General features: G+C 39.5%; 1 protein-coding gene across 3 annotated transcripts in view; it reads left to right on the forward strand.

The window, feature by feature from the left end:
- The window catches only part of mtor (mechanistic target of rapamycin kinase), a 341,456-nt gene that overhangs the window by 49,530 nt on the left and 264,031 nt on the right, over positions 1-27,895 (forward strand). For 2 of the 3 annotated variants that reach the window (XM_072245239.1, XM_072245242.1), the window contains exons 7-13: positions 7,307-7,582; positions 12,336-12,471; positions 13,192-13,375; positions 14,341-14,469; positions 15,593-15,837; positions 17,589-17,804; positions 20,066-20,271. In XM_072245239.1, coding sequence (XP_072101340.1) covers positions 7,307-7,582; positions 12,336-12,471; positions 13,192-13,375; positions 14,341-14,469; positions 15,593-15,837; positions 17,589-17,804; positions 20,066-20,271 — 1,392 coding nt within the window. The remainder of the gene's footprint in view (positions 1-7,306; positions 7,583-12,335; positions 12,472-13,191; positions 13,376-14,340; positions 14,470-15,592; positions 15,838-17,588; positions 17,805-20,065; positions 20,272-27,895) is intronic. The other variant, XM_072245241.1, reaches the window with a different exon arrangement.

A 27,895-nucleotide genomic window follows, 5' to 3' on the forward strand; every position in this document is an offset into this window, starting at 1 on the left:
GCTTCTTAGGCAGAGTTGAAATGCTTCATCACCAACCTCTCAAAGCACTTCATCACTGTGGATGTCAGTGTTTCTGGACTATAGTCACTGAGGCACGTTACCACGCTTCCTTTGTCCGTTCAGAATCAACATCAGGTTTAATATCACTGGCATATGTCATGGAATTTGTTAACTTTGTGGCAGTACTACAATACAATACATAATAGAGAAAAAAAATGAATTACAGTATGAATATATATATGTTAAATAAGTTGTGCAAAAAGTGAGGTAGTGTTCCTGTGTTTAATGTCCATTCAGAAATCAACTGGCAGAGGGAAAAAAGTTCCTCCTGAATTGTTGAGTGTGTGCCTTCAGGCTTCTGTACCTCCTTCCTAATGGTAGCAATGAAAAGAGGGCATATCCTGGGTGATGGGGATCCTTAATGATGGGCGCCTCCTTTCTGAGGCACCATTCCTTAAAGATGCCCTGGGTACTATGAAAACCCGTGGCCATGTTTGAGCTGACTGAGCTCTGCAGCTTACTTCGATCCTGTGCAGTAGCTCCCCCCCCCCCCCCCACCTCCACCCCGTACCAGACGGTGATGCAGTCAGTTAGAATCTTAACCATCGTACATCTACAGAAATTTGCAAGTGTTTTTGATGCCATACCTTGAGGAGACTTGAGTGTTAAGTCTGCCAATTCCTTCAGAAGATCATGAAATCTGTAATTCATTGAGTTGGTTCAAAAGTATGTTACTTAAAGGGAAATTCCATACTGCAGATTGCAGTGAGAATAATTCAGATGAATATTTAGAAGTATGTATGTAGCCAGGCGAACGTTGCTGTGGTTCACCAGTGCCATCTTGACCAACAGCCAATGATAACGGAATAACAAAGGGTAAAATGGTCAATATTCAACAAACTAGAAAACCAGTTTTCTGCCTGGAAAGGCCTTCACTCCATTAACAATTGCAAAAAGAAGACACTCCCCTTGCTTTGCTGAAGAACATCTTCTCTCAAGATGGGTAAACAAGTTCTACTGCAGATTTGACTCTCAGATCATACTTCAGATATCCTGTCTAGTGCCCATTCGGCTAGATCATCACCAATGCTCCACACCCTTTGTTGTCAAGGAAGAGGAGGTGAGAAAGCTGTCAGGAAGCAAAATATCAAGAAGGATGCTAGCCCTGACACTGCCTCTCCTGCCATCCTTAAACACTGCTGTCTTCGCAGCCATTTTCAGTCACTTTCAAATAGTGCACTGTTCCTGCATGTTTTAAGAAATCTATTATTATTCCATTCCCAAAAAGTCAAAACATCTCTGTACTCAATGACTGCAGGCCACTTGTGCTTATGTAAATCATAATGAAGACTTTTGAAAGACTAGTCAAGTCATTTCTCAAATCCATAACTCTGGATTTTCAGAGATTCTTGAGTTATGTATGGCCAAGAGATCTGTAGATGATCTAATGTCAGTCTTGACTTCCTATTAGAGCACATTGACTCTCTTTGTACATATGTCAGAATTCTCTTTGTTGATTTCAGTTCAGCCTTCAATTCCATCATCTATGAGCTTCTGCAAGAGGAATTCAACAAAATTAACATTCCGGATGGATCACAAACTTCCTTTCTGACAGGAGTCAGTATGTGAGTCTCGGCATCCTGCTGACTCAGCGCTGGTGCTTCACTGTGGTGTGTTCTCTTTGCTCTCCTATTTTCCTTCCACACAAGTGATTGCATCTCCAGCGATCCATCAGTTAAACTGATAACGCTTGCGCACAACATTGCGGATTACTGTCATTGGACTAATCCCAGAGGCAATCAGCTCTGGTACCACCATGGTGTGTTAGTACAACTGCAACAACTTCGAGATGAATGTCCTCAAAACTGTGCAATTGCATAATGATTTCAGGAGAAAAGTGTGTCCTCTCCACCCAATCATCAACAACTTTTGCAGTTAGCACCAATTTAACGTTCAAGTTCCTGGGCATTTTTATTGCAAGATGTCACATGGAAGAACCGTATCTCCTTCATTAACAAAAGGGCTCGGCAGAGGATGTACTTCTTGCATTCGCTGGGAAAACTCTATCTTCCCCAGAACATATTGGTGCAATTCAGAGCAATCTGACAGACAGCCGTTACTGTCTGGTTGGGTGCAGCGTCCTCTCACAGCAAAAACTACAGCGAACTGTCGGGTCAGCAGAAAAGTCAATGGCAGCAGACTGCCATCACTGAGAACTGTATGTCCCCAGGACAAAGAAGCAGGCAGAAAAAATTATTGCGGACTCTACCCACCCTGCAAACTGCCTTCTCACAGTGCTAGAAGGTAATTAAAACAAAAACTTCATGCCACCCTACGATTTTCTTCCCCCAGGCATTTAATCTGAACAGCCATTCTCGTTAACACCCCTATGTACCCTGCTTCATTCCCCCTGTCACTGCACTGGACTGTAGATAATTCACCTTTTATAAAGTTGTTTACATGCTGGTGTTTATTTTTTTATGCACATTCTATTCTACATTGTCTAACCTTCAATTTTATTAGCTTTTTAAAAAAAAACATCATTCTTTACAATTGTTACTTTTTTTGCTGCATGTTATGCCCTGAACAACACACCACAGCAAATTCCCAATACTTGTAAATGTACGTGTATGGCAAATAAAGTTGATACTTGATTAAGGGTTTGAGAATGTGGCAGTACCTCCCGGAAGGGGATGTGCAAGAAATGATTAATTCCTCATCACAGTGTGGTGGGGAAGAAGCTGGTCTTTAGTCTGGTTGACTGGGCCTGTGTTTTCTCCCGGAAGGTGGAAAAGGGAATGGCCAGAAAATAAATGTTTGCAACATTTCTCATATATCACATTGCTCATGCTCGCCATACTCTGGAGCTGCTGTTTGAAATTGAATGTCATGTAATATTAATGGCAGTTAGTAAGTATCAGCTAGTGGCAATAAGTTTTATTTCATTATTCCATAAGCAATTTTAATTTTATGTCTAAAATTTCTGCTTCTGATTCAGAGCATTCAGTACATAAGAAATGGGAGCAAGGGCTATTTTTCTCCTCACACCTCAATTATTCATTTGATTCTTTACCTGAGCAAATACAAATGGTTGGGGAAGGTTTAAGCCCATTTAAGATGCTTCTTTTCAAAGAACTGTTTTGTTTCTCTTCCCATTTTTCTCTCTCTGTTTTATACATATTGCTCAGCCAGAGGTACAGAATACAGGTTTGTCCCGCCATCCGAAGGTAGAGCGTTCCTATGAAACGGTTCGTAAGCCGGAATGTTGTAAAGCGAAGACGCAATTACCATTTATTTATATGGGAAAAATTTGTGAGTGTTCGCAGACCAAAAATAACCTACCAAATCATGCCAAATAACACGTAAAACCTAAAATAACAGTAACATATAGTAAAAGCAGGAATGATATGATAAATACACAGCCTATATAAAGTAGAAATACTTTTCCACAATCATTGCCTGCATTGTTCTCCATAGCGAAAATCTCACGCAAGCGCCGTCGGCAAAAACACGGCGCAAGCGTTCTCCAGTAACCTTTAAGCTATGAAGCTGCCAAATCATACCAAATAACACATAAAAATACACAGCCTATATAAAGTAGAAATAATGTATGTACAGTGTAGTATCACTTACCGGAATTGGGACAGCGCCGAGCACACTGATGATGGTGTGTTAGGCTGAGTCGTTGGAGGTTGGGGTGGTGCAGTGGCCCCCACCCTCCGGGCAGCGAACCGATACCGATCCGCGAAGAATGCAGCAGTCCAGCGGTGGCCGGGATGCACCCAGCACATCTTTAAGAAAAATCCGAAACAAACAAGTAATTAATTAGGTACTGCTGAGCACGTAAATCTCGGCCCAGATCAGAGGCGACACAATCGGCAATCGCCTCTGATCTGGGCTGACAATTACATGCCGGGCGCCACCTAATTAATTAGCTTGTTTATTTCGGCTGTTTTCTTAAAGATATGTTGGGTGCCTCCCGGCTACCGCTGCATTCTTCGCGACCTGGCTACCGCTGCATTCTCCGCGAATCGGTATTTGTCCGTGGCCTGGGAGTTGGGGTGGTGGGACACTGGGGTGTCATCTCATCGTCGATCAGGGCAGGCAGGTCATCTTCTTCTATGTCTGCCTGCCTCGATGTCAAAGGTTGAGGTTCGTCATCTGCTGTGGCTGATGAGGAAGGCTTGAAAAATGACAGTATACTTGACTGCTAGCCTCGCACATTTTTCTACCATACAGTTCTTTGTAAGCACTCAAACCATCTTGCAAATATGCCCTAAACCGATGTACCCTTTCAAAATTAAAGTCGTACTTTATCATTGCAGCGAAAATCTCACGCAGTTGCTTCACGTTCAGTTCCTGGACAACTTCACTTTCGGTCCGTTCGCTACTGCATTCGGTTTGGATTGTTATCCTTCCCTTCCAATTGCATCAGCTCTTCATCTATCAGTTCTTGGTCATGGAATGCCAAAACCTCTTCAACATCATCTTCGTCAACTTCTACAAGCCAAATGCACTTTGTCCTTACTTCGTTCACCACGATCAAAACGCTTAATTATGTCTAGTTTTACGCTAAGTGTAACACCCTTACGAGCTCTTTCAGGCTTTTCCGATACCTTAGAACTCATCTTGCTAACGGATGCTCACAGGCACATGTTTAAGCAATGCTAGCGAGAATGCCGTTCTGAATCCAGGGGGGAGCGGCTGCTCGGGGCGCGTGCTGCTTTTTTTTCGCGCGCTGCCTTTTTTCGTAACAATGAAAACACCTTCTGTTAGCGAAAACATGGAACTAATGTAGGTCTTTCGTAACAGTGAGGTTTTGTAAAGCGAACGTTCGCAAAGCGGGAGGAACCTGTAGTGCATTTTACAGATTCAAAAAAAGCGAAAGCAACTGCAAGTATCAGAATGTAATCACATAGACAAATAACACATGTGGATAATGAGCAATAGGGCAACTCATAGAAGTAGATTTCTTCTCTCCCTCTTCCCTCCTTACAACAAAATGAAGCTTTAAATAAGAATCTCCTTACTCTATGGAAAGGGATAGTGCATTCTTTGGAATGTAGGGGAGTTGTTACAATGAGCCCGAACAGTTGCACAAAAACAAAACACAGTAATTCACATCCTTCTTCACAATCACAATTGTCTACAAATACATTCATCATACTAAGATAACAATGACTGTGCAACAAATCAATCGATAACTAACCGTTTTCTAGAAGCCAGTACTCTACACCCTATTCACCAAAATATACTCTCCCACTGGGCCAGCACAGAACATGTGCCACCTCAAACAGGCATCTTTTTAAGACACCCCACCCCTCATTCAGGTCCTCATACAAGTTAAATAAGTAGTGCAACTAAAAAAAGTAGTGAGATAGTGTTCATGAGTTCAATGTCTATTCAGAAATCGGATGGTAGGGGGAAGGAGTGGTTGCTGAATCACTGAGTGTGTCCCTTTAGGCTTCTGTGTCTCCTTCCTGATGGAAACAATGAGAAGAAGGCATGTCCTAGGTGGTGAGGATTCTAATGATGGACACCACCTTTTTGAGGAACTGCTCCATGATGGAGCTAAGTTTTCAACTCTCTGCAGCTTACTTCAATCCAGATAATAGTTCTCCTCCCGCAATAGAATGCTCTCCGTGGTACGTCAGTAGAAATTTGCTATTGTTTTGGGTGGCAAACCAAATCTCCTCACACTCCTGGTGAAATATAGCTGCTGTCTTGCCTTGTTTATAGCTACATCAATGTGTTGGGACCAGGTTAGGTCCTCAGAGATATTAAGACACAGGAACTTAAAATTGCTCACTCTCTCCACTTATGATCCCTCTGAGGATTGGTGTGTTTTCCCTTTTCTTACACTTTCTGAAGTCAACAATGAGCTCTTTGGTCTTACTGACGTTGAGTTCGAGGTTGTTGCTGCAACACCACTCACCTAGCTGGTATATCTTGCTCCTGTATCCCCCCCATCACCATCTGAGATTCTGCCGATAGTGGTCGTATCATCAGCAAATTTGTAGCTGTGCTTAGCCATAGAATCATGGGTGTAGACAGGGTAGAGCAGTGGACTCAGCACACATCCCTGAGGTGCGCCCATGTTGATTGTCAGTGAGGTGCAGTTATTTCCAATCTGCACGGGATGTGGTCTTCTGGGAAGTCAAGGATCCAGTTGCAGAGGGAGTTACAGTGGCCCAGGTTCTGGTGCTTTTTGATTAGGACTGTTGGACTGATGGTGTTAAACACTGAGCTGTAGTCAATAAACAGCATCTTGGCATAAGTATTTGTATTGTCCAGGTGATTCAAGGCTGCGTGGAGAACCAGTGAGATTGTGTCAGGTATAGACTTCCTGTGGTGATAGGCAAATTGCAATGAGTCTAGGTCCTTGCTGAGGCAGGAAGTGGTTCTAGCCATGACCAACCTGTCAAAGCACTTCAGCACTGTAGACCTGAGTGCTACTGGATGCTGCTCACACTGCTCTTCTTGGGTACTGGTGTAATTATTGTTCGTTTGAAGCAGGTGGGAACTTCTAACAATAGTAATGAGAGATTGAAAATGCCTTTGAACACCCCAAGCAGTTGGTTGGCACAGGTTTTCAGAGCTCTATCAGATACTCTATCGTGGCCTGCTGCCTTGTGAGGTTTCACCCTCCTAAAAGACAGCCTGACATCAGCCTCCGAGACAGATCACAGGGTCACTGGGTGCTGCAAGGATCCTCATAGGTGTAGTTTTATTTTCCACTTTGAAGCAAGCATAAAATGCATTTAGTCTTCTAAATCTGGAAACATTATCTGAAATTAACTGCCCTTTGTGAATTTCCAAGAAATGTGAAATTAATTCTTGGCTTGACTTGACATGTTCTTAACATTTCTTGTGCTTAGATGGGTTTTGGGATACCTAAGGCCTAATTGCAGGATCCTTTTCAATTCTGAAACTGATCTCCAGTCTTCCCCCACTTGCCCCTCCAAGGGAAGTGCAGGCAGTATATGTCAGGCATCTCTTTAACAATAAATTTTAAGCCTTCAATATTAAATACATATCTGAAGGATCTGTGGTCAAGTGAACATCCTTTGCTGTGTTAACTGCTTACTCTCCAAATAATAGGAAAAAATAAATAAAGGACATTTGTTGATTAATCATATGAATATTTAAATATGATTTCACAAGTAAGGGATTCAAAGTCTTATCCTCTACTAAAAGAAAAATCAAGTTTGGGCTAAAAAGAGGCTGCCTTCATATTGATGTTGAATATGTTGCTTCTTACAGATTTGATCTATAATTATTTTTTATTGATTTTCTTTTATCAAAGCGCTTGCGTGAGGAAATGGAAGATATCACTCAGCAGCAATTAGTACATGATAAATACTGCAAGGAGTTGATGGGATTTGGAACAAAACCCAGACATATTACATCCTTCACAAGTTTCCAGTCTGCACAGCCCCAACAATCAAATGCACTTCTGGGACTTCTTGGATATAATACACCCCAGGGCATTTCGGTATTTGGAACCACTCCTGCTCCAGCCAAACCATCTTTGGTGGAAAGTAGATATTGTCGCGAGCACATGGAAGCACGGATTGAGCAGGTAATTACTAACTTTTATTCTGTGTTATTGGCAATTTTATTTCTTTACCATACTTAGGAAGAAGAGGCCTTCTTGGCTGTGGCATCACCATGGCTGAACCAGGACGGACTACTGATGATACTCATTCCTAAGAACCCGAAACTCTCAACTCTCAACCACAGCAATTGTTGCTGAAGATGGGAGCATGTACAGTACACTATCCCCCTTCCTGAAGTCAATGACCAGCTGTTTTGTTTTGCTGACATTGAGGGAAAGGTGGTTATCATTGATGCTCTAGCTTTCTATCTCCTTTTGTACTTTGATTTGCCATTTGCCACTGCCATGAGATTATCTGCAAATTTATCCATAGAGTTAAAGTACAATGTAGCCACGTAGTCGTGAATGTACAGGGAGTAGAGTAGGAGGCTGAGGATGCAAGCTTGCGAAACACCAGGAGAATAATCAAGGCAGAATTGTTGCTGTTTATCATTACTGATTGCGATCTGTTGGTCAAGAAGTTGAGGATCTAGCTGCAGGGGAAGGTGTTAACTTGACACCTGTTAACTGATTAGAAAAAACATGTACGTGGCTTTCAACAGTATACCGAAGAGGCTTACCAGGACACTGTGAATTCGAGGGTATGAGCTAAAAGGAAAGTTTCAACAAATTTCGGTTGTGTTGTCTGGAGTGTGTGAGACTGAATGGAGACCTCATTTGCAATTTATAAAATTCTAAGAGGCATTGATAAGGTGGACAATCGGAATCTTTTTCTCAGGACAGTAATGTCAAATAGTAGAGAGTGTTCATTTAAGGTGGGAGGAAATGTGAGGCAAATTTTTTTGAAGAATGCTGGGTTGCTTTGGAACATGCTGCCAGGGATAGTGTTGAAAGCAGTGGTGTACCAGTGGCATTTAAGAAACTTTCAGACGTGTGAATAAGCAGGAAATAGAAGAATATAGATCATGTGCAGGCAAAAAGAGCTTACTTAAGCAACGCACATCAAAGATGCTGGTGAACGCAGCAGGCCAGGCAGCATCCCTAGGAAGAGGTACAGAAGACAGGCCTGAAACGTCGACTGTACCTCTTCCTAGAGATTCTGCCTGGCCTGCTGCGTTCACCAGCAACTTTGGTGTGTGTTGCTTGAATTTCCAGCATCTGCAGAATTCCTGTTGTTAGAGCTTACTTAAATTTGACACAGGTATTGTGGGATGGAGATCCTGTTCCTATGCTGTACAGGTCTCTTCAATTTTATAGACAATAGACAATAGGTGCAGGAGTAGGCCATTCGGCTCTTCGAGCCAGCACCGCCATTCACTGCAATCATGGCTGATCATCCACGATCAGTATCCAGTTCCTGCCTTATCCCCATAACCTTTGATTCTGCTATCTTTAAGAGCTCTATCCATCTCTTTCTTGAAAGCATCCAGAGACTTGGCCTCCACAGCATTCTGGGGCAGAGCATTCCATATATCCACCACTCTCTGTGTGAAAAAGCTTTTCCTCAACTCCATTCTAAATGGCCTACCCCTTATTCTTAACCTGTGGCCTCTGGTGCTGGACTCACCCATCAGCAGGAACATGCTTCCTGCCTCCAGCATGTCCAATCCCTTAATAATCTTATATTTTATTGTTATCCCCTCTCAGCCTTCTAAGTTCCAGAGTATACAAGCCCAGTCGCTCCAATCTTTCGACATATGACAGTCCCGCCATCCTGGGAATTAACCTTGTGAATCTACGCTGCACTCCCTCAATAGCAAGAATGTCCTTCCTCAAATTTGGAGACCAAAACTGCACACAGTACTCCAGGTGTGGTCTCACCAGGCCCTGTACAGCTGCAGAAGGACCTCTTTGCTCTTATACTCAATTCCCCTTGTTATGAAGGCCAGCATGCCATTAGCTTGCTTCACTGCCTGCTGTACTTGCATGCTTGCTTTCAGTGACTGATGTACAAGAACACCTAGATCTCGTTGTACTTGCCCTTTTCCTAACTTGACTCCATTTAGATAATAATCTGCCTTCCCATTCTTACCACCAAAGTGGATAACCTCACATTTATCCACACTAAACTGCATCTGCTATGCATCTGCCCACTCACCCAGTCTGTCCAAGTCACCCTGCATTCTCATAACATCCTCCTCACATTTCATACTGCCACCCAGCTTTGTGTCATCAGCAAATTTGCTAATGTTACTTTTAATTCCCTCATCTAAATCATTAATATAAATTGTAAACAGCTGCGGTACCCCACTGGTCACCGCCTGCCATTCTGAAAGGGACCCGTTAATCGCTACTCTTTGTTTTCTGTCAGCCAGCCAATTTTCAATCCATGTCAGTACTCCGTCCCCAATACCATGTGCCCTAATTTTGCCCACTAATCTCCTATGTGGGACTTTATCAAAGGCTTTCTGAAAGCCCAGGTATACTACATCCACTGGCTCTCCCTTGTCCATTTTCATAGTTACAGCCTCAAAAAATTCCGGAAGGTTAGTCAAGCACGATTTCCCCTTTGTAAATCCATGCTGACTTGGACCGATCCTGTTACTGCTATCCAGATGTGTCATAATTTCATCTTTTATAATTGACTCCAGCATCTTTCCCACCACCGATGTCAGGCTAACCGGTCTATAATTCCCTGTTTTCTCTCTTCCTCCGTTCTTGAAGAGAAGGACAACATTAGCCACCCTCCAATCCACAGGAACTGATCCTGAATCTATAGAACATTGGAAAATGATTACCAATGCGTCCACGATTTCTAAAGCCACCTCCTTAAGTGCCCTGGGATGCAGACCATCAGGTCCCGGGGACTTATCAGCCTTCAGACCCAACAGTCTATCCAACACCATTTACTGCCTAATATAAATTTCCTTCAGTTCGTCCATTACAATAGGTCCTTTGGCCACTATTATATCCGGGAGATTGTTTGTGTCTTCCCTAGTGAAGACAGATCCAAAGTACCTGTTCAACTGATCTGCCGTTTCCTTTTTCCCCATAATAAATTCACCCGTTTCTGTCTTCAAGGGCCCAATTTTGGTCTTAACTACTTGTTCCCTTTTCACATACCTGAAGAAGCTTTTATTATCCTCCTTTATATTCTTGGCTAGTTTACCTTCGTATCTCATTTTTTCTCCGCGTGTTGCCTTTTTAGTTACCTCCTGTTGCTCTTTAAAAGTTCCCAATCCTCCGGCTTCCCACTCGTCTTTGCTATGTTATACTTCTTCTCTTTTATTTTTATACTTTATTTTTTATTCTCTTTTATTCTTCTCTTTTAATTTTGATTTGAGGTTTACTATTCAGTCTGCTTTCACCAGCATCTAGGTCATAAAATTTAACTTTTGAGGTTAAGTGTGACTGACTTTTGTATTAATCACTTTTTGAAAGATAATTCACTTGAGTTTTGCTTTTTTTAATAATTTGTTTTCAATGCGTGTCAATTACAAGTCGGTGAATTTTGTGGGGAAAAACGTGCATAGAAGTCATATATGCCATATTCTGGTAGAATTAAGTAATCAAAATTGGATATTGCAACTTCTCTATGCCATCCCATTTAAAAAAAATGTGACCCACTTAACAGAGATGAGGTGATACTTTTACCTCTACATGTTATGATCTTTTGGAACTCTTAAAGTGTGGTGAAGCAGTACTTTTGAATATTTTCAGGGCAAAGGTAGAAAGATTTAGCAAAAGGGCAAAAGATTACCATGTAGACAGGAGTGGAGACTTAAGGTTATGGTAAGATCAACCATGATTTTATGAATGGTGCAGGTTGGATGGGCCAAGTGGTCTATTCTAACTATAAATTCATACATTTACAATATTATAAAAGAGCATTTACATTACCTGTTGAGAACCTGGTACTTGGTGAAAGGTTGTGGTGATGGGGCTTAAAAATTAGAAGAATTCTATAAAGGTGTTCAATGATGTAGGAAATAGTTTTACTTGAGAGTAATGAGACTTGTAAATACCATTAAATCAAAACTACTTTAAAAGTTGTAGGAGGTGGAAGTAATTGAAAATAGTATCTTAATGAATTGAAGTTTTAAGATCTAGTTGTTTGGTATGGGCTTATTGGCAAGGCTGGTCATCATCGTTCTTTTTTAATTGCTTCTTAAGCTGAGTGCATGTATATTATAGCCCAGCTGAGTTCGCAACACTTGCATTAGTAGGTCTGGATTCTCATGTAAGCCACGTTGGTCAAGGATATCTCCCAAAAAATATCAAGAAGACACCACATCATTTGAAATCCTTAAATAAAAACAAAATCTTGGAACAAAGTTTATGAAATAATCTTAATGGTGAAATTTTAGTTGCAGTTTATAGTTCCTTTCTAAGTTAAGTCTTTTCACCATTTTCTGTTTACATTTCAGTGGAACGGATGTATTTGTTTTAAATTCCAAACTGATGATTTATTATTTGTCATTATAGATGTTTAACATAAATATAAATTCCCTGGCAATCATTGGAATTCAACTTGAGTCTTAGGTTAAAAATTGAGGTCTTCGAATGTTTGACTAGGAATATCGGTGACCTGTAACATTTTTCAGAAATTTTGCTTATTTTTTTGTGCTTTAGTAAACCCACACTAGCAAGTTAATTCTTTTTTTCTCTCTGGAACCTTGCAACCAAGCCCATCTGTATCTAGTCCAAGAGAAAAAGTTTCTTTTTCTCATGTCTATTAGATTCTGTGTCTTGCCCTGATTTCATCTGCGGCAATAGTAGCATAAGATATGGTGTTGAAATCCAGGTCTAATTTTACATGTTGCATGATCTTTTAAAGGTAATTCATTGGGTGCTGAAGTATCGCAGCAGCAAGAATCCACTGATTCAAATGGCAATCTTAAACTTGATTCCCCGTCTAGCTGCGTTTAAGCCCCTTTTGTTCACGGGTGAGCGAAAAGGTATGGATATTCCAGGTAATTTTTCGACCATATTTTTAATGTTAAGTTGGTCAAGAATACGTGGATTTAAAGTAATGGGGGAAATGAGAAGATTTTCTTCTCTATTTGGGGATGCCTTATCCAAAAGGGTGATGGAACCAGAAACAGTTGCTACTTTCAAAAGGGAATTGATTCGCTGATTAAAATGGATCCAATTGAAAGTAGGGAAATGAGACCAATTAGGATTGTATTTGTTTATAGTACATGATTTATTTTCTGCATAATTTTAAACTTTCACCCTACTACTCGACCTTTCTATTCTGGAGAAAAAGTTCTGGCTGTCTACACTATGCATGCCTCTCATAATTTTCAGAACCTCCATCAGGCTTCCCCTCAGGCTCTGACCCTCCAGTGAAAGCGGTGAAAGTTTGTCCAACCTTTCCTTGTAGTTAATACCCTCTAATCCAGGCAGCATCCTGGTAATTTCTTCTGAACCCTCTCCAAAGCAACCACACCCTTCTGTAATGTAAAGGTTTTATGCAACTGCCTCCTAATATGCTGACTCTTGATACCCCATGTCCCCACCAATGATATCCAGCATACTACAACCTTGTTTACTACTCCATCAACATGCATCGCCACTTTCAGGGGTGTGTGGATTTGGACCTCAGGATCTCACATGCCAGATCTTTTCCCATTCCATGTAGTGCTGGTTATATATTTATTACTGACAAATGTATATTCTGAATTTTGCAGAACAACATCTGTATGAATCGATGAACCATCTGTTGGCCTGTCTGAAAAGAGAAAAAGAACGTGCTGCTGCATTCCAAGCCCTGGGTCTACTGGTGGTGGCTGTAAAAACGGACCTTGATCCATATATGCCGAGAATCCTGGACATTTTAAAAGCAGCCCTCCCACCGAAGGATTTTGCTCACAAGTAATAGCACAACAAATTAATAAGCGCTGTGAAATATTTTGCTTAAAATATTCATTCAGGCATTAAATATTATCTGTTTGGTTGTGAAGTAAATAGAAACTGCCACTAATAGGTTCACATGAGCAACACATCTGTGGGTGTTCTTTTAATTTTCCTATTTTTAATCAGTTCCTTGGGATCACAAATAAGTTAGTTCCATTCCAGTTTGGTCTGAAGTTGGTAATGAGGTCAATCTGACTACTGGAGAGATTAACACTGATGTGGCAGGCACAGTGAGGTGGCACAGTAGGGTATTGGCTAACACAACGCTTTACCAGTGACCTAGATTTAATTCCCACCGCTGTGTTTAAGGAGTTTGTACGTTCTTCCTGTGACCGCATTGTGTCCTCCTGGTGCTCCGGTTTCCGTCTGCGGTCCAAAAGACAATTGTTCTGTAATTAGGCTAAGGTTGCTGGGCAGCACAGCTCAAAGAGCTGGAAGGGCCTATTGCACTCTGTATCTCAATAAATAAACTAATGGGAAAGGTGGCTGGGTCATTTGTGCTTCCAGTACTTAAGAAGGGTTTGTGTACTCTGAATGCCTCAAAGTTCTCAATACCATCCACCATGTTCTTGCTCTGCTTTAAGTTTTATGGGCCAGAGGAATCAACAGAGAAGTTGAATTTCTTCATGGAGACGAGTCTGTGTTTTTCATTTCCATTTTGCACTGGTCAATAGCAACATGTTTATAGATAGTTTTGTTTAGATATTAAATGTATTGAAAACCTAGAGGATAAATGGAGTATTTCAAGATTCTTAGAAATATACTGTAAATGTATTAGAGATCGTTGAAACATAGAGGTCAGGATTGAACCCATGAATGGCCAGCTGTGTGTCTGTGTCATGTCTTTAAGTTGGCTTAAAAATGTGTTACAAAATAATTTAAAGTAGCATGCATCTAGCTTCCTTTATGTTCTTGTTTTCTAGACGGCAAAAGCCTGTTCAAGTGGATGCAACTGTGTTTACTTGTATCTGTATGTTAGCTAGAGCTATTGGACCAACTATCCAGCAAGATATTAAGGAACTACTAGAGCAGATGCTTGCTGTTGGGCTCAGGTAATGAACCACTTGTACTGTAAATGTTTATTTTGTGGAATGCTTCTAATTTAGATTGTTTCTCTTGGCATTTTCGATTTTTTAAATGCTGGGTGGTATTAAAAGTGCCAGCAAAAGTAAGGTAAAAGCTTAATCACTAAACATATAGTTTCATCCTATATCATAGAGCTAATTTAATTAAATGTTATTTGCTTGTCCCTGACTTTAATGCTCTTCTTGTACAGGGTCATTTGTTTTGCAGAATGGGGCAGTTTTAGATTTGAACTTTCATGCCTTGATAAAGTGTAGTAAAGCATTCACTAATGATCAATTTAAATATACAATTGTGTTGAATCTAGTCCAGCAAAATTAATGTAAAATAGATTATCATCCAGTATGGACAGGAAATTTTATATTTTCACAAACACAAGAAAATCTGCAGATGCTGGAAATCCAAAGCAATGTACATAAAGTGCTGGAGGAACTCAACAGGCCAGGCAGCATCTGTGTAACAGAGAAAACAGTTGATGTTTCGGGCCAAGACCCTTCATCAGGACTGTGATGAAGGGTTCAGGACAAGATTTTATATTTTCCAAATTTCTTTTCACCATTTGAATGCAAATTTTACATTTGAGGATGCTGGGCTGTTGAGATCACCTGTTTATTTTATTTCAGGTGATTATAATATTTTACCTAGAGACCTCTTGGGATTAAAGATATGCATGGGGTGTGTGTGGGGGTGGGGGGCGGGGGCAGAGTGGTGTCAAATCCAAGACAGTATTTGACAAATCTTTGCAGGTAATTTTGTAATGATCATTTTAAAAGAAGGAACCAATTCCAATACTCAAGAGTCAGGTACTGGATAGCTTGTAATATACAAATTGGCTATGTGCCTAGAGTTGTGTTGCATTTTACAACTGTAAATCAAAATCACATATATGCTGGGAATCTGAAATAAAAACATCAAATGCTGGAAACATCAACAGGTCAGGCAGCATCTGTGGAAAGAGAAAATCTTTCATGTTTGTGACTCTTCATTTTGCTTCCAGCATTTTCTAGCTTTATTTGGCCTTTAGTAGCACTCAATTTATTCATTTACAGTGTTGAAGCTCTTTCCAATAATATCACTGTTTCTTCTTTAAAGTCCTGCTTTGACAGCTGTACTGCATGATCTATGTCGACATATACCAGCACTTAAAAAGGATATTCAGGATGGCTTACTGAAGATGTTGTCACTGGTGCTGATGCATAAACCTCTTCGACACCCAGGCATGCCCAAAAGTTTAGCTCAACAACTTGCATCCCCCAGCTTGATGAATATCCCTGAAGCAAATGATGTTGGATGCATAACTCTTGCACTTCGTACCTTGGGCACCTTTGAATTTGAGGGTAAGACGTCCTCAATTTAGGAGGTCATGGGAAAAGTAAATCAAAGTATGTGATTGCATTTTAAAATAATAAAACTGAAAATGTTCAGCAGCCCTACCAGCATGTGGAGAGGCCAACTTGTGTAACTTTTAAGGTCAATGACTTTGCACCAGAACAGGGAAAAATTAAGGCACCCAAGTTTCAAAAGTAGTGGGTGTGGAAAGACGGATGAGGCAGAAGCACTCACCACATTTAAAAGAACAACTGAAAGTGTCACTGTGTTTCAAGAGCTGGGAAGTGAGATTAACCTTGATAGTTCCTCCTTTTAGTTTACAGGAGCACAGTTTCTGTGATTTAAAACTTTTAAGGATAGGATTAGGCTAAATCTGCCCCTCCTGAAATGCCATTTCAATCCCTACTTGGACTCATGTGGTCTAAGTGCAGGGAGCCAATCTAGTTAACATTTTCACCCTGGTGAAGTACAATTTGGATTTGGATGGTGTACTGCTCAGGCCTGTCCTTGAAATGCCACAACAGCTTTTGAAAGGAGAGGAAGTTGAGGTTGAGCTTCAGTTCGTATCAAAGCTAGAAGACTTTTTTTTATGAGGCTAATGTTCAGATATAGAACTATTCAAGCTAGTATATATGGTTAAAAGTATATCTATTGAAAGAAAAAAAAATAAGATGCCTACAAATGACAAAAAATGAACATGGGAACCAATCCTACATCATGTCTGATATGCACTGGTTCTTGGCATATAGCAACATGATTCAGTCTTGTGTATCTATAGACCGGGGAGGTAAGGGGGAAGGATGAAAAAGTGAAGTAAAAAGGAGGATTGTTTAAATGAGAGGAGAAGTGTGCAAAGTGAAGATAGTAACTATCTGAGGGGAAAATAAAAGGAAAGGATTGGTCCATAGGAGCAGTAGACTACATCATCAGAGTTATTATCTGCTGTTCCGACAATTTTAAGTGTTGAATCTGAAATTATTGATGTTTATGTTGATTTGCAAATACTTTCAAACTAATTAATCCAGAAAGTTTCTAGTTGACTTTAGTGTTTGTGGTTGAGGATGAAGAGATCTGAGTCATAGATCAGAAAGTTACAATGACATGATTGTAACACATGACTTGTATTGAGGAATTACTACTCAGTGTTTGATTGACACATTGTAGAGGAGATGGTTTTGTATACTAAATTGAATGACAAGCTAGTAAAATACCTTTTCAACAGAAAGGGCTTACTGGCACTCTGGAGTTTGAGAAGGAGTGGGATGTAAAGGCAGGTGTCATTTCAGCTTAAATTAGTTTCATTCACCACATTTAATATCTCCTCCTTTGGCTTGTCATTTGTTTATGGATGATTTTATCTTGGGGAACTTATTTTTAAAAGAATTGTCTCAGTACCTCTCTGGTGGGCTGATTAATCCAGATTAGAACTTGGCACAGTATTGTGTCACAGTTCAAGTTTAAAAATAGTTTTATCATCTTATCTTCTTATTAATTTATTATCTTCTGTAACATTTATTGATATCTAAAATAGAATATGATTTCAAAGGTGTTTAAGCTATATGGGGATATTATGGAAACACAGGCTAAATACTAAGATCTAATTAATCTATTTGGTCCATGTTCACTTGGATCTTTTTAAACGATATTTACCGATATGTCTTGTGATCTCCATATTGTATTTTCGGTACAAAAATCTGAATTTCCAAATGTTATTATAGTTCATGTTTCTAATTACAGAATCATTTTTGCTTCTATGCAGGCCACTCTCTTACCCAGTTTGTCAGACACTGTGCAGACCACTTCCTTAACAGTGAGCACAAAGAGATTCGAATGGAAGCAGCCAGAACTTGTTCAAGACTACTCACTCCATCAGTTCATCTTATTAGTGGTCATGGCCATGTTGTCAGTCAGACAGCTGTTCAAGTTGTGGCAGATGTGCTTAGTAAGCTCCTGGTTGTAGGAATTACAGATCCAGGTAATTTTTCTGAATTTAGTAGGGAAAAGGTCATGTTTAAAGAGTGAAATACAGTGATTCCGTTTAATTAGGGGCACATCGGGACATGTGTTGTTGCAAGAAAAAGTTTGTGAACCCTTTGCGATTACTTGTTTTTCTGCATTAGTTACTCATAAAATGTGCTCTGATCTTAATCTAAGTCACAATAATAGACAAACACAATCTGCCTAAACTAATAACACACTAACAATTGTACTACTTGTCAATACTGAGTAATCACCGTATTTAACATTATTTAACAGTATTTAAGCAATCACAGTGTAGGTTCAAACAAAATATGTGAACCTCTGGGTTGATGCTTTCTACAAAGGCTATTTGGAGTCAGTTGCTCCAATCAATGAGATGAGATTGAAGGTGTGGGTTGTAAAGGTGCCCTGCCTATAAAAAATACACATGAAGTCAGGTTACTGACAAAAAGCCTGCTCTTCTTAAGAAAGATCGATGTGCACCATGCCTCGATCAGAACAACTTCCAGAGGACCTTAGGAGAGGAATTGCAGAGATATGTGAAGCTGGAAAACGCTACAAAAGCATTCCTAAGGACCTGAGTGTTCATCAGTCCACAGTAAGAGTAGTTGTTTACAAGTGGAGGGAACTCAGTACTGTTGCTCCCCTCTGTAGGAGTGAGCGTCCTGCAAAGATCACATCAAGAGCGCAATGTGCAATGCTGAAAAAGGTGAAAAAGAACCCAATGGTACAGCAGAAGACCTGCAGAAATTTCTAGAACTTGCTACAGTCTCTGATCATGTGTCCACTATAAGAAAAACTGAAGAAGAATTGTGTTCATGGATGGACACCACGGAGGACACCACTGGTCTCTAAAAAACGGATGAGACAAAAGTTGAACTTTTTGGCAGAAATGCACACCACTGCTTGGAGGAAGAGGGCACTGCACACCAACACAAAAACCTTAGTAAGAAATTATGTATTTAAATGAAATAGAGAACACATTAGAACACTATCAATACTATTACAGTACTATAAAACCACGTTAGTTCTTTATAGTTATGAATGGATCAATACACAGTATGCTGCCGCACTTTTGATTGACTGTAACTGAACAGACGCCTAGTGTAGATAATGAACTGCCTTCATACAATGCTATTGACGATTGCATCTTCCAAATCTTCGTTTTCATTGTAACATTCAATAGTGAAGTCATTTCATTCTCACTCCTAGCAATTTCTGGCATCTCCAAGAACGAATGCTTGAAACCTCTGAGCAAAACAGTTCTGAATGGTCTTCCTGTTTATTTCTCGCCAGCTATCAATGACAAAAATCACAACTTTTTGAACACATACAACCACTGCTATTTAAAAACTGTTTGCTCTTAGCACAGTGTAGTTTCTAACACCCACACAAGTGCAAGTACCCGATGCTAGTTAGAAACTGTTCGGCAACAGTCTCTTTCCCTAATTAAGCGGCAGAATGTCGTAAATAAGTGGAGGGAATCCTGATTATTTTCTCGATTAGTTTTTGTTCCTTAAGAGTTGTCTCAAATAAGCTGCTGCCCTGATTAACCAATGACCCAATTAACCAGAATCCGCTGTATTGTTAAACACCTTTTAGACTGTGAAATTTAACCCTGGTTCCTTTATTTTTGAAAACTTCAGCTGTTGAAGGCTCAGGACTTGTAACTGTAGTTCCTATGGATAATGTAGAAAGTAAATCCTGTGCTGTGGTCAAACTAATAAAACATTAGGAAAATAAGCATTTATATTAAACAGTGCTGGACTAGAGACTACAGTTTATTTTTAATTTTCTCATCTTGGATTCATATCTTCTAAAAATTTGTGCTATACTTCCTAGAATTCCATACAGTTGAAGTCAGAAGTTTACATGCACCTTAGCCAAATGCATTCAAACTCAGTTTTTCACAATTCCTAACATTTAATCCTTGCAAACTTGCCTGTCTTTATATTCTACTTCTTCTGAATCCGGTTAAAAATAGGAAGTAAAATCTGCATGAGGATTTATTTTCTCTAATAGCTCACCAAAACAAAAGGAAGCATTTAACTATTGGATACTGTTCCATTATTTTGGCTAGTGGAATGTTCTGTTTTTAAAATGTAAATGTGAACGTGTTTAGGAAAACACAAATACTATAGCAAGTACAACGTTTGTACAAGAGTAGAATACAAATTACTATTCGATCAACTGTTCTAATTTTTGACATTTTATAAGTTTATGGAGAAATTCAACTTATCCATTTTGCTTATTCAGATCCTGATATTCGGTACTGTGTGCTGGCATCATTAGATGAACGTTTTGATGCCCATTTAGCCCAAGCTGAGAACCTGCAAGCTCTTTTTGTGGCACTGAATGATGAAGTCTTTGAAATTCGAGAGCTTGCCATCTGTACGATTGGTAGATTGAGCAGCATGAACCCTGCATTTGTGATGCCTTTTCTTCGCAAAATGCTGATACAGGTGAGTTTTTTAAAAATGATTATTTTCTAGTATGTGTGGATATCAAACCATGCATACCACTTAATGTACAAACCGAAAATATAATGCCTTAACTGTCAACACTTATCTATGTCAGTACTATGTCCAGTAAAACAAAACTTTTGACGTAATATGTTTTACTTGTCTTTTTCCCCAAAAAATTTTCATATCAATCTTCATTTGTGCATATGTCATGTGCATGGGAAAGGGAACTGTATGAAACTGAGAGAATCTCGTTTCAGAAGTCTGGAAGATAATGGAAGAGGGAAGTGATTAGAGGGTTTAGAAAGTATGGTAGAAGGAGATAATTAAAAGGGAAGAATGCTCTTAGATTATAACCACCGGCTCAAAGCAGCTGTATTGAATAGAGTAGCTTTGTTGTAAGTTCGATGTAGTTCTCAAAATTTGATATGAAAAAAAATCCAGAGAAATTCGCAGCGGGCCTTCCAACATGAAAATAAGTACACTGTAGGATTAAGATTTTTGGTGGATCAACTCCATGATGTTTATTCTTCATTTTAGCAAATAGATCCGCGAATTCTTATTTTGCCCAATTGATTCCGTAATATGTTATTCAATATCTCTTGTTGGAATGCTAGTATAATTCCTACCTTAACCACAAATCATGAAGTGCATTCCATGTCCTTGCTACAATAGCATCACCAGGTAGCTGCATAAGTAATTATTGTTTTTAACCTCGTTAAACAGTCCTTGATTCTGTACCCTGAAAATATTACAAATATGCTGTTTCCATATACTCTGTCCATAGTTTTCATTTTTTAACGTATCATCTATAACTGACATTGTCACTTTTTGTATATTTTACTTTGATTTTCTCATAGCAGTTCGAACTTTGGAGAATTTGTTTTCTCTCTTTCAATCTCAAAGTTCTCCCTATATTGCACAGTTCAATACTGTATTTGCTTCTCTCTGATATTTTAAGATCTAGCGTGAGATAACTGCTATTCTGAAACAAAAAAAGGATGTGCCAGGCCGCTGAAATAAAATTGAAATCAGAATCAGGTTTATTATTGTATGCTGTGAAATTGCTTTTGTGGCAGTAGTGCAGTGTAAGACTTAAAAGTATTGTAAATTACAAGAAGTACTAAAATAGAATAGTGTGGCAGTATTCATAGGTTCATGGACCATTTAGAAATCTGACAGAGGGAAGAAGCTGTTCCTAAAATGTTGAGTGTGTGTCTTCGGGTTCCCATACCTCCTCCCTGATAGTAGCAATGAGAAGTGGGCATGTTCCCAATGCTAAAGGATCCTTAATAATGGATGCATCCTTCTTGAGGCAGCAATCCAGGCAGCATCTGTGGAGAACAAAATAATAATTTTTCTTTCTCTGTGCATGTTTCCTGACTTTAGTATTTCTGGCACATTATTTCATCATTACCTTTTAGCTTTTAACTTTTCTATATTCTGTTATAAAGATCAGAGTTTCATTGTATCCCATCAACCCAGGTGCAGCTTTAATGTATCACAAACGCTACTCCCAGATCCCTTTGCATTTATGTATCACTGATTTAACTTCCATTCAATGCATTGTTAATTTTGTTTTAAATCAGGATGTATGACATCACATAGGTATTAATTTTCATTCTCTATCTTTCCTTCCCTTTTTCCTAAACCACAAAAATCCCCTTTGTGCTCTAGTTACACATATTCTGGTTTCACTTCTCCATTTATGTATTACTTCATTAATGTCTATATTACCACCACACTGAATAGAAGGAATTATTTAAGGGAGAAGAGACAGATTAATATTTTTGCTATAGACTTATATTCTTTGTCTTTTTAGATGCCAGCAGACCTGGATGTTACCTGCATGATTTACTGCTTATTTTAATATACTCGAGATTATATATTTTGCCAGTAGGTGGTGTATGTGAGTGGCTTTGGCTTTTACTTTGAGTGAATGTTTCAGTGATCAATGATTCTACACGGTTACGTCCTTAGGATTTTTGAGATGTAGATGATTAGTTGGTTTGGGAGAGGGGAAAATAATGATAAATCTTACTAGGTGCATACTAAGCATGAATAATATTCAAATTTATTTAATTATAATTGGCTGAAAGAGTAGTTGTACAATTTTTGTCTTTGATTATGTACATTGCAGAAAATCATTCTTGTGAGGGATTAATAACATCTTGTTTCTCCCCCAACTAGCTGAAATGATCCTTTCTTTATTAGTGTGTTTCTGCCCCATCGACAAAAGATGCTGCTGGTTCTGGCTCTTGGAAAATGAAGTTGACCAACTGTGGGTAGAGAAACATAGGAGTGGTCATACATCAAAAATATTTTGATTAGTAATGGAGAAGTGCAAATAGATTTCTAAAATTGAAATCTTAGATCAACTGATGAAAGGTGATCTCGCCCAGGTAAATTGTAAACAAAGATTGACAGGTAAAACTAATATGTCATTGGATTGACTTTAAAAGGAGCTTGTGTGGGTACAATGTCGTAGGAAAAGATCAGGCAGTCAAAGTCTGAACCTTGTGCAATGGAAGAGGGAGTGGATCAAGTAGTGAACAGGTGTGCATGATGTGGAGGTTGCAGAGTCCTAGAGTCATTCAGAGCAGAAAAGGGTCATTCAGCCTAACTCATCCCTGCCTATCAAGTTGCCTATCTGAACTAATCCCATTTTCTTACATATAGCTCTTACTTCTCACACCTTAACCATTCAGCTAATTTTAGCCCCCCGACCCTAGGAAAAACACAAATGATCCACCTTCTCAAAGTAGAGAAGTTTGCCTGACAGCTAACATAAAAGGAAAAGTAAAGTATTCTGTGAATAAGAGGAGAAAGGAAGATGATCTATTCAAAAATGCAGAGAGTATAGTTAAAATAATTGGTAAGCACTTTTTTTAAAAATCAAGGAATACCTCGCTGCCAAATAAAAGAGATAGTAGGAATAATAATGAGGTACAAGAAAGACCCTTTGCTTGGAGAAGGTAAATAATTCAAATGCGATGCATCTGTGGTCTCTTAAAAGTCTGTGGGTAGAAGTTACTGAAAAATTGATTATTGTAATTTAGTAGTGGAGGTGCTAGACTATTGCAGAATAGCAGATCCCATTTTAATTGTAGTTCTATTGTTTATACCATAAAACTATAAGACATAGGAGCAGAATTAGGCCATTTTGCCCATTGAGTCTGCTCCGCCATTCAATCGGCTGATCCTTCTAGTTTTACCTCTTATTCAGCCCCACTCCTCGGCCTTCTTCCCATAACCTTTGATGCCATGACCAATCAAGAACCTGTCAAGCTCTGCCTTAAGTACACCCAATGACCTGGCCTCTACAGCTGCCTGGGGAAATAAATTCCACAAATTCACCATGCTCTGGCTAAAGAAATTTCTCCGCATCTTTGTTTTAAATGGACTCCCCTCTATCATGAGGCTGTGCCCTGTTGTCCTAGACTCCCCCACCATGGGAAATATTTTTTCCACATCTGCCCTGTCTTGGCCTTTCAACATTCGAAAGGTTCCAATATGATCCCCCCCTCATTCTTCTATGTTCCAGCAAGTACAGACCCACAGCTATCAAACGTTCCTCGTATGGTAACCCTTTCATTCCTGGAATTATCCTTGTGAACCTCCTCTGAACCTTCTCCAATGCTAGCACATCTTTTCTTAGATGAGGAGCCCAAACTATTCACAATACTCAAGGTGAGGCCTCACCAGTGCCTTATAAAGACTCAGCATCACATCCCTGCTCTTGTATTCTAGACCTCTTGAAATGAATGCTAATGTTGCATTTGCCTTCCTCACCACCGGCTCCACTTGCAAGTTAACCTGTAGGGTGTTCTACACAAGGACCCTCAAGTCCTTTTGCACCTCAGGTTTTTGGATTTTCTTCTCGTTTAGAAAATAGTCTGCACGTTTATTTCTACTACCACAGTGTATGACCATGTATTTTTCAACATTCCATTTCACTTGCCACTGTCTTGCCCATTCTCCTAATCTGTCCTTCTACAGCCTACCTGTTTCCTCAACAACACCTGCCCCTCCACCAATCTCTGTATCATCTGCAAACTTGGCAACAAAGCCATCTATTCCATCATCTAAATCATTGATGTACAGCGTAAAAAGAAGCTGGCCCAACACTGGCCTCTGCGGAACACCACTAGTCACTGACAGCCAACCAGAAAAGGATCCTTTTATTCTCGCTAGCTGCCTCTTACCAATCAGCCAATGGAGGTCGTTGGAGAAGGAGGTGGTAAGGTTGATGCGGATAACCTCTCTCCCCTGCCCCTCACTCTCAAATCGTCTTGTTCTGATAAAGGCTCAGTGCACTCAATAAGATTATAAAATATCAATAATCTTAAAAGATTAGAGAGAAGATTTACAAGGATGTTACTGGCTTTTGGGGACTTGAGTTATAGGGAAAGGTTGAATAGATTTGAACTTCATTCCCTTGAGCGCAGGAGAATGAAGAAAGATCTTGTTGAGCAGGGTTCCCAATCTTTTTTATGCCGTGGAGCCCTACCATTAACTGAGGGGTCTGTGGACTCAATTTTGGGAACCCCTGTTTTAGAGGTATACAATGTTAGAAAGTGTATAAACTTTCTCTTCTGGTTGGGTGAAACTAGACTTGGAGATCATAGCTTTAGGGTGAAAGGTGAATAATTTTAAGGGGAATAAGTGTGGGCTGACATTAAGTGTCATTTCATTCATATAAGAGGGATGTCAGGGTGAGAGTGGGGTGGAGAATTGGTGGCTAGATGTATGGAAACTTGGGATCGCTGTTAAGAAAAATGTTACTGCAGAGCAGCACACCATGTTGATGTGTGTGACCACGAAGTTAGAAGAAAGGCAAATAGCATAAATGTTTGCAAACTTCAACAGCTCTTGAATTCTAGTCACTCTTTCCTTTTCTCTGTTGTCTGGCTAGACTCTGGTCTTGGCTGTACCCCTTGGTATGGTTTCACTCTCTGTTCTAGTCTTCCCTCTGATGCTGAATGATTAGCCATTAGCACAGGCCTTAGCTTCATTCCCCAACACTACTAGTTTAATAAATTTCAAACTCACCATGATGCCTTCCCCTCTGCTCAACCTTTGGCCAGGAGTCTTGATTCCAGACTGCTCCATCTCTAAACTTCTTGACCCCACTGAATGCATCTCCTCAGCCTTTCAGGAGGAAGCAATGTGTTACTTATGGCATCTCCCTCCACCCACATTGCCCCTCATTGGGCAAACACCATTCCTAGCACAAGCAGTCATCAGCCTTTCAGTCTCAGCTGAGGATGGACCCTAAGGATCCCTGGGTACAACCTTCAGCCTTTTGGGTTAACTGCAAATTTGGTGGGAAACAGAAGAAAAAAATGGAATTACAAAATTACTTCCTACTGTTAAATTAAACCTCAGTCATTGCTGGATTCTGCCTCCTGTGCACGCACTGTAAATATTGGGGCCTCTGTCAAATGCAAAAAGAGAGCAAAAAGCAAAGTGGAGGTATTTAGTCTGTGAAGGGAAATAAGTTGGAACATGCTATTTCCTTTAAAGTCTCCTGCTTGGAGACTGGAAGGCTTTTAATAAATTGAAATTCAACTGTGAGACACTGTTGCAAGCTAAATAGCTACACAGTTAAGGTCTCTCTTAGGCTTGCCCCAGGAGGAAATGAAATCATTTTCTAAATTGTCTGGTGACCCTTTCAGTGGAAATTCAGAACAGATGCCAAAACTTTGATGGGTATTGGTCTTGTTTTATACAGATTTTGTATTCTTATTTTCCACGAGTACCACTCTGATGTCTGGAAGCTTGCCAACAGAGGGCAAGTCTCCTGAATTTTCATTCAAAGTAGTTAGTGCTAAAAGCCAATCAGAACAATTGGATGTATTCTAAATCAATCATTTTGTTTAGAAATTTATGTGTAGTAAATAAAAATAAGTCGGGCTTTTATTAGAGTTAACTACATAGAAAGTATTAGTTGAGTGTGTATCTATTATGGACTGATCTGCTAACGATCTTCCTTTACCAACACGCTATTTACATGCTGCAAAATAATTTTTTTTGCAGATTTTAGACTGTTTATCAGAAAATATAGAGCAGTTGAAATTTGAAGTCTGGAAATTGTAATATTTTAAATATTCACTGTCCAGAAAGCAAGCCAAATGTTGCTATTCTATAGGGATTCAGTGATACTGATTTACCGCACGTTTTGTGATGTACAACCAGATTGTTCTGTGCTATAGGAGGTCTACTGTTGTTGTAGAGTTTTTCTAATTGTAATTGTAACACTTGAATTTGGAATCAAGAAAGTTCTTTGCAGTAGTTGCCTGTATTATTTTCCCCATTTTCCTGGAGATTTTCCTCATTTTTACTGTACAACCATTACTTTGCAAAGCATTGGAAAATTACCAAATTATTGCATTACCAAAATCTGGGAAAGAGCTTACAGGCTTCTTCTATAGTCTGTTGCTATGCACTTTTCACCCAGTTCTATATGGAATACGGAGTTATTTTTCTGATTTCAATTAAAACTACATTTATGTGTATCAGTTAAATAATTAAATTAATTAACAACAAAGAGTGAGCAGTCAGAAGCAAGAAAGCTGAGGTTAGTAACTGAAAAGCATTTAGTAATAGTAACTAACGATCAGACAATTCCTGTTATCCAATTGGAAATACACTGTTTAAACAATGATATGAATAGAACTATCTTTTCATGCTATGATAATATCTAAAACCTACTGCAACAGCATCTCAAACAAGAATGTATTCCTTTCAAGTTATTTTATTAAAAATAAGAACAGAAAATACTGAAAACATTCAACAATTTAAGCAGCATCAGTGAGGAGTGGAATATTTTGTAGGTCAAAAATCCTTCATAAGAGCTGGGAATGGCTATCAACCTGAAACATTTTTTCACAGATGTTATCTAACCTGTTGAGAGTTCCCAGTATTATTTTTATTCATATTTATGTTTGGAATTTCAGAATCTTAAAAATTTTGACCTCTAGTGGAGCAATACAGCCGTAGAATTTGCATCTCATGCTCACTGCAAATCTATCATGAAAGTCACTGACCCAGGATATTCTGTAAATGCTGGACCTCCAGAGTAACAAAGAGAAAATGCTTGAGGAACCCAGCAGGTCAGGCAGGATCAACACAGAGGAATAAACGATCAACGTTTCAGGTCAAGATCCTTCATCAACACCAAAGTGACTTGGTGGTCCTGACAAAGGCTCTCAGTCTGAAATGACTCCATCGATACTGTCTGACCTGCTGAGTTCCTCTAGCATTTTGTATGTTAATATAAGTCTCTACTTAACCATATAACAATTACAGCATGGAAACAGGCCATCTTCTAGTCTGTGCCAAACTCTTACTCTCACCTAGTCCCACCTACCTGCACTCAGCCCATAACCCTCCATTCCGTTCCTGTCCATATAGCTGTCCAATTTAACTTTAAACGACAACATTGAGCCTGCCTCAACCACTTCTGCTGGAAGCTCGTTCCACACAGCTACCACCCTCTGAGTAAAGAAGTTCCCCCTCATGTCACCCGTAAACTTTTGCCCTTTTACTCTCAACTTATGTCCTCTTGTTTGAATCTCCCCCACTCTCAATGGAAAAAGCCTATTCATGTCAACTCTATCAA

This window comes from Mobula birostris, chromosome 27, assembly GCF_030028105.1.
Source record: "Mobula birostris isolate sMobBir1 chromosome 27, sMobBir1.hap1, whole genome shotgun sequence".
NCBI classification, from domain to species: domain Eukaryota; kingdom Metazoa; phylum Chordata; class Chondrichthyes; order Myliobatiformes; family Myliobatidae; genus Mobula; species Mobula birostris.